The following is an 8,269-nucleotide window of genomic DNA, read 5'->3' on the forward strand; positions in this document are numbered from 1 at the left end:
CAAATACAGTCATTATAACGTGGACCTCACTATAGTAGCAACCATTCAATAAATTGAGCTAATTCATCAACACAACAAGCAATTAAAAAATAATTCACCTACTAAACTCTTCAAGGAACCGATAAAATGACTACTTTTTAATCGAGCAATTTCACTTTTTTGAATATTAATTAATCCGTCAGGGTAATCTTGATAAATTGTTTTTGAGTTTTTTGGTTACTTGAGTTGATAAATCGCAGATAAAAATAAAAAGAGTATATCTATGATAATTTTTTGAGTAAATTCGATTTTTTCACAATAACTCGAGAATATTATTGTTAAATGGAAAGCATTGAAGCTGGTCCTGGTACACCTTGCCCGGAAACCGGAAAGAAAGCGTTGCTAAAAAAGTTTGGTTAGAATGTAATAGAAATATATTATTACAACTTTCAACGTGAACGTGGTCGTTGAACGTGTTCTAATCTAATATCTAATCTGAATTTCTGTTTTCTGCTTCTAATTTCAAATAATTATTTTAAAAGTACCTACTAATTATCGTCGTGAAGGCATAAGTTCTACATGTGTAGTTTTATTCTATTCGTTATTACCTAAATAGGTATTCAATAAGAAGCATTGCAATCAATAATGGCAAAAATAGTTGTGTAATTTATAATTATTGCATCAAGGCACATCACTTTAGGTTCCATTACAAAAATGGCTTTGGAAAAGGATCTTAGAGTTTTAGAAAAGAATATTCCTGGTCAGCCCTATAGCATTCTACTTGAGAAGCAGAATGTGGAACCTGGTTTACTTCTAGGATCTCAAGCTATAATCCTTCTCGGTGAGTAGCCTATTATGATTGAGTAGAGTACAAACCGAAAACGTTTTGTAACGTACCGTTAATCGTTTTTAATATTACAATTGGCTTATATGTACAATATCAGTCATTTTACAGTTTGAATTGTTTATTCTGAAAAAACTCGAGTATTCTAACTCAAATAGAATCGTTAAACTTGTTTGAAGTAGGCGTGTATGTACCTATAGTAAGATGGCTTTATGACTTGAATTTCACATTCACATTTCACACTAGTGACATTGAAATGCAATCAATTCACCTACTAAGAAAAAAACCGTTATCATTATATTATTTTCGCAATTAACGCAGCCAGGAGCATGCGTTATCGAAGCTATATAATATATAATGCCTACCGAAGCACGTGTTTGTGCTTCAAGTTTATAGTGGAACATTTTATTGAGGCTGTGCAAAGGCTGAAAAAATAATGGTGATATTTTTCAAAGTTTTTCGATTTGTATACAGTACCTACTATCAAAATTAAAAAAGGTTTCTCAGGATTTTTTTTCGATAGTTACTTTTAGAGATAATGAGGGCTTAAAGTTAATTTTTGAGACATCGTTTCAAATTCGGTAAGAGATAAATCAATGAAATTTCGTGGATAAATTCTTCATGGTAGGCCTATTCATTGACTTTTCTAAATTTGTATTATACAAAAATGGAAATAAAACTATTTATTATTATATTATTGTTGATTGAATAAAATAAAAAATCCTAAAAATATCAATTTCTCAAAAAAGTGTTCAATTTACTATAAAGGACCAGAAATAACTTTCAGTTGTATTATTTTTGGTAAATTGTATAACTTTGTCAAAAATTGATATTTTCAGACCAGGAATAAAGTACTTGATAGTACTTCGATCTTGAATATTCCTCCATATTCTCGATGCGCTCCTTTAGATCTGCATTTTCATTTTTTCTGAGGTTAGCTACTTCTGTTGAAAGCATATCGAACTTCTTATTCATGTCGTTAATCGCTTGGTAACATGATTCAATTGATTTCCCAAGCTCCAACTCCATTTTCGTCATATTCTCCTTCATCGACTTGTGATTTAAGTACCTCTAGAAATCGTGCGAGCTCTTGGAGAGTCACCTCCTTGTTTCCTGTTGCCGATTCACTAAGGTGGTTCATACTTTTGCGACGTGCAGAGGAACAGCTGCTTCATCTCCAACTTTGTTTGTTTTTCTTTATGTAGTCCGCATCGTCTGGTCATTTTCACTTGTCCTATATGAAAATTCACTTCACAGTCGACACATGAAATCAGCTCACCTGAATTCTGAACCGATTTAGAGCAAATAAGATACGACATTTCAACTTCTATAAATAAATGATTCACTAGTACGAAATATTTTGTTAGGGAACGTTTAAACTTTGCACAGTTGACGCAGCAACCACTCAGATTCTCGTCGAGCTCTCAATCATTACTTTGTTGAATATCAATTTAGGTTGTTCACTCATTCCAACTGCAACTTGGGCTTCATAAATATAAATTTATCTCTAGAATTGAAGTTTATTACCTACAGATAAAGAGATAAGTTAGAAATTCTTTATCAGATGCGGATATTAATTCCATCAAATATATTCCATATGTGAATATTAGCAAAAATCTCATGAATCATTTACTTTCACCACCTTAATCATGTTGTGTTTTTTGCAGATTCGGAGTTCCAAAAATGATCAGATTAGAGTTAGATAATAGGCTAATATTATTGTTCTATTTTTTCAGAACGAACTGAGAAGGACATGAAGAAAAAAGAAATGAATGAATTATTTGACGCCTATGGAATTTTGGGAATCCTGACTGCAAATTCAGGTTAGTTAATTAATTCGTATAATATTTCAAAGTAAATTATTATACGTTTTTTTTTTAATAATTCTCTTTTAATAAATTCTGAAGATAATCTATTCCTAGTATTTTTATCAATATAATATAGGGTAAACCAGCCCACGTTGGGACACCAAAATTCAAACAACTATAACTTTGACAAAAATAAAAAAAATCAACATTTTTTAAATTTATTGTATTTGCTTACACTTTCATCCTTGAGGATGGCAACTGCATTGATCGTCAATTGATTTTTTTATTGCAAAAACAATTTTTTGGGGAGTGTCCCAACCTGGGCTTGAGACCGGCCCACGATTGGACATCCCTTGCCCAGGTTGGGATATTGAATTAAAAATAAGCAATTTATTATTTTTGTTAATTTATAACATTTTATTATAATAATTATTGATAGTATAAATACATCATTTGATTTTTTTTTAGTAAAAACTATTACCAAAAGTCATGTGCACAAAGTGTGTTTGAAATGGCTACCTCTGAAGCTACATTACAGGTTATAATCATATATAATATTTATTTATAATTTATTTCATTGATAAAAATAAGATACATTGAGTAAAATAATATTCAGAAGCAATGCTCATCGTTATAATATGAGCATATATCATGATTGCAGTGTCTCAATGTGGGCTGTCCCAAGGTGGGCAGATGGTCATGGTTTTGTTTTAGACAAAATAACTGGATTAAAAATAAGAATACAATAATATTTTATGTGTCAAAAAATTCATAAAATAATACATACTAGCTGTGAGATTTATCTTAAATGGTAAATGTTTAAAGTAAAAATTAAAATTCCTCTTCTCAAAAAAAAAAAAAACAAAAAACTTTGAGGTCACAAAAACATGTTTCTAATTTTTTCATAATAACGACTGGTGCTACATCTGAAATTATTATGTCTGTAATTGAGGCTATAAACAGCTGATAAAACATCGCAGTTGTCGCCAACCTAACACTCACTAATTACCCACAACTTGAAGTGTCCCAAGTCCCAACGTGGGATTATCCCACGTGGGATTGTCCCAACGTGGGCTGGTTTACCCTAGCCTATATATTTTACCATCAATTCGAAAACTTAATCATCATAGTCATTAATTTGTATTTTATCTTAAACATTTTATTCAAACCAGGTAGTTCGTCATTTTGGCTTTTTATTTAAGTTCATTTCTTCCCAATGATTTTTTACGGATTAGTGAAAATGTTGGAAAAAGCTTAATATTTGTTTTACGTAAGGATAATTGGACGGTAGGAGGTTTGATTGGGGATCGTATTCCATTAAAAAAGAGCAACTCATCTCTTCCGTTGTTAAACCTAACAAAATTTTAAATCTGTGTTGCAGGACAATACCTTATTATGGTAACCGGAATTGCATTTGTGGGCGATCTAGCTGATGATTTTACCAGTATTTATCGCATCACGCAAACGACCTTTATTCCTCTTCGTGGTCCGTGTGCTGACAATGAAGAAATATCGCATTTGAGAAAGTTTCTAAACTCAGGAATGTTCTATTTCTCATGGATGCCCGGCAATAACCCACCCCGTGATATCACGATGTGTGCCCAGAGGAAGGCAAAGGTCTTCCAGCCGGACAACCGATTCATGTGGTCAGTGAGATTCTATACATTCATGTCAATTATTTAGTTTGTTACACAACATAGATAAATTCCAGTCATGCTGCAAGCTCCTATTTAATGTTTTTACAATATCAGAGTGTCGAATTGGATCTCTTTTACTTGATTGTACCCCTTAATACTCAGCATATATTTAACGTGTGTCAAATAAATTTCGAATATTGAATGTGACCATATTCATGTACGTAAGGGTGTCTCTGATGATGCATCTTTTCAATCTGTACACGATAGTAGCCTTGAGGTGCGTACAGATATACGCGCCGCGAACATGAGCAATTCACTATTAATCAGCTGATGCCAAGCTTTTTATATCTGTATCTCACCGTTTCTGTAAAAATACAGATATAGTCAGCTGATTGAAAGTGAATTGCCCATGTTCGCGGTGCGTATATGTGTACGCACCTCTATGTGTCACGAATCATCAAGGACAACATTTCAAGACTTTGTTTTTCGTTTCTAACCTCAAGGTTTCAAATTTTGTAACTTTGTTTTTCGTTTCTAACCTCAAGGTTTCAACTTTTGTAACGCTCACTAAAGACAGCAGAACAAAATCGTGTTAATGTAAAAATATTATGTTTTGTATGATGACCGTGGCTGCTTATGTGTATCGTGTAGTGGGAACAGCGCCTGAAACCTTGAATTAGAAACATTCTTCCTATGAAACAACTTTTCATTGTATCTTATTATCTAGTTGTTACTAAAATTAAAAGTAAGGTGTGGAGAAATAATATGCGTCTCCATTATCTGATTGTGCGTGTTGTGATGCATATTTATGATCATATCTTGTAAAATTCCCCAAGTGTATCTCGAATTTCTATTCACTTTTTAAGTAGTGCTTTATCAATCTGCGCTAAAGTGTTATTTCAGATAATAATGTAGGTTTAAATGTGACCATGTTTTAGGAATCGAACTCTACATGTTGCCTTTATCATGGCCGGCATCGAATGCGATGTGTGGCTACTGAGAGTGATTTGTGGATCCGTTCAGATTCGCACAGTGTTTGTGGGGTCTAGAGAAGCGCGTGCTATAATTTTCTCTCGCATATGCCTTGAAAGAGCAGGTACAAGGTGTGTATAGCATTTCATTTTTGTCTGTCATGTTTTTCACGACTTTGATGCCGTTTTAAATGACTTTTAAAACGGGCGTTTACATTAAAATATGTGAGTTGCAACCCTTAAGTCTCCCCTTTAGAAGCGGTTGAAATTTAGTTGTACGTCAAAAGGTGAAGTATTCGTGTTCCAATACTAAAGGAAAAGTTTAAAGTGGTCTCATGTCTCATACTAAAGATAAAGGTTAGTGATCCATACATATGCCTCACTCTGTAGGATCAACTGCTGAGAAAAGTGTTGACTAAACGTAACAGAATTATTGTAGTCATCTATGAATCTTCTAATTTCTTGCTAAAAAGAATATTATGTAAGAAACTATTTTGTTTTTGCAAGTTCCAGGAACTGTTTGCAAACATTGTAACCAACACATAGAATTTTTGTTATATCTTATATATAAAGAATATTCTCGTTTTGTTGTTGTCTAATCATGTCTATTTTATTATTGCAACACTTGATTATTCACATTTTCTTTTCAGATGCAGTGTTAGAGGGCTAAATGACGAAGGCTTTGCAGCCACTTTTGTTGAGACCGAACACATTATTGTCTTTAAAAAATCTTACATATCGTATGTCCAGATTCGGGGATCAGTGCCCATATTCTGGGAGCAGCCTGGAATCAAGGTATGAAAGGCATCATAGTTTTCAAATTCTCTCAACATTAGCATACAGCTACTTGAATTATTTAAAGAGCTTTTTTCACCTATTTTACTGAAAAAAATACTTGTATACTCGTGTATTACGCAGGAAAATAAGTTGGTAAGCTGTTCTCAATAATGTAAAACAACTCATTTCATTACATAATAATAGCATGACGTTTTAGTATTTAGTTGTCCCCCATAGGACAACTCAATTCTATAGAGTATAGATGTTTCAGGTTTTGTGGTTTCTAGACTTTCGTCTAGAATAATTTATTAATATTCTTACTTGGAATGCCGCCGTTAAGCAGCATGGACGTTTGATTACTTGATCAATCACCCCCATTACCCAAGTACAGGCGAAAAACCTACATACGCAATAAATAATATATCTTTAAGAGCAATGTAATATTGAATTTTTATGGTATTCTATTGAACATATGGTATTCATTGAGATTTCTCAAATTTGCTATTTTTTGCCTGTTTTATGTGGGTTGGGTACGTTTTATCATAGTGAAAAGAGAGCTTTAGCTGTCTTTTCTCTATGGTTTTATTTTATTCTGATTGGTTTTATTCGATTTCTCAACTTATTTAAATTAAGAAATGATCATCAAGTATCCTCATGAGACTGCAACAAGTTTATAAAATGAAGAATTTGAAGATTGTAATCTTCCGCGATTATTGTCTCATTAATAACGCATTCTATGACTCATGTTCATTGACATTTTCCTTTATTTTAATGCTAGGAAACCACTCACAAAGTTTGCCGGTCTATTTTAGAAACACGCTGTAAATTAGATAGTTGAAAGTTGGTTCTTGATAAATGCAATATCATTAAACATTGCCATCAATTATAATTTACATTAATTAAATATTGATATATTGTGTGCGTGCTCACAAGTTATTGCTAATCAGACTGCTATCATGTTAGTCAGTGCGCGATAATTGACATCAATGTTCGTTCAATGCTATTGTGGTTGCGCTACCATTTTATTGTTGACATCTTGCAGTGGATAAGTTGTTCTTATAATCATCATCTTAAGACTTTTCTTCTTTTCGTGCCAGCCAATATTATTAACAATGGAGTATTTCTTGATTGGTGAGTTTCATTTCAAGTGAATATAGCAAGTTGCCAGTCAAGTGTGTTATTGTGTTGTGGGTTCTCCAAGGTGAATGATTCATAATTTAAATATTCAAGTATGTTGTTTTGTCAGCATTGAGTTTCAGCTTATTAAAGGAAAACCACAGGGATAACAGATTGAGATCAGACTGCATCTGAACCTGCAGATTTTTCAAGCAGTCTGCATAACAATGACTAATAAGCAGTCATTCTAATATAACAATTTTGATCTTCTAAGTAGCTCTATACACATTCAAGCAAATATTACACTTGGATTAGGTATTCATTCATTCATGGAACTTTTCGACGTATGAATTAAAGGAATGATAGGAGCGTGGAGATCCTAATATTGACAATCACCCTTTTGGGATACAAACCAACCAAATACACCGTATAATTACGATTTTAATATTTTGTCCATTAATTTCTTAATGTTATTCACGTTATTACCAACACGATGTCAATTAATGTTTAGTATTATTTATACTGAATTCATCTACACGTTTAAGCTGGATTCATACACAACAGTGACAGTGAAAATATAATTCCCATAAGATCTAATGGTGTTATTCATACTGCTGAGTGGGAAAAGACCAACTGAAACTCGAGGAAATTATATTTCCACTGTTCACTGATATACAGAGTGATTCTTAATTATGGTAAAATAATTTAATACGTGATAGTAGAGGTAAAAATAAGAAAAAAGTTCTTATAAACATATATCCATAAACGCTTCATTAGCGAGCTATACATGGTGAAAGATTTCGCCCGGAATTCAGTTCCTCTGGAGAAATACACCGATGCTGAATTGTTTGGGGACTAGTTTTTGAAAAAAATATGGTGGATTCATATGGATAAATATCTGAAAAATTGAATAAAACTAGTCTGGAAGCTGTAGTGTGAGTAGTTTTCGAGAAAAAAGTTGAAATATGCAAAAAATCTAAGTAGAAAAACACAGACTTCTACGTTTGATGCCCAATTTTTTTTTTTGATTCGTGTTCACGAACAGCAACACTGAACACCTGAATCACAGCTTTCCAAATCAATGGATAGGCCGAGGTGAGCCAGTACCATGGCCAGCTAGGCCACACTTAAATCCTT

General features: G+C 32.9%; 1 protein-coding gene across 1 annotated transcript in view; it reads left to right on the top strand.

The window, feature by feature from the left end:
• The first annotated feature begins 361 nt into the window (after window positions 1-361).
• LOC111059673 (synaptojanin-1) overlaps window positions 362-8,269 on the top strand; it is a 132,625-nt gene continuing 124,717 nt past the window's right edge. Inside the window, exons 1-5 of the mRNA XM_039442376.1 lie at window positions 362-820; window positions 2,560-2,646; window positions 4,013-4,277; window positions 5,207-5,371; window positions 5,890-6,034. Coding sequence (XP_039298310.1) covers window positions 694-820; window positions 2,560-2,646; window positions 4,013-4,277; window positions 5,207-5,371; window positions 5,890-6,034 — 789 coding nt within the window. The 5' untranslated portion in view covers window positions 362-693. The remainder of the gene's footprint in view (window positions 821-2,559; window positions 2,647-4,012; window positions 4,278-5,206; window positions 5,372-5,889; window positions 6,035-8,269) is intronic.

Source organism: Nilaparvata lugens, chromosome X, assembly GCF_014356525.2.
Source record: "Nilaparvata lugens isolate BPH chromosome X, ASM1435652v1, whole genome shotgun sequence".
Classification (NCBI taxonomy): Eukaryota; Metazoa; Arthropoda; class Insecta; order Hemiptera; family Delphacidae; genus Nilaparvata; species Nilaparvata lugens.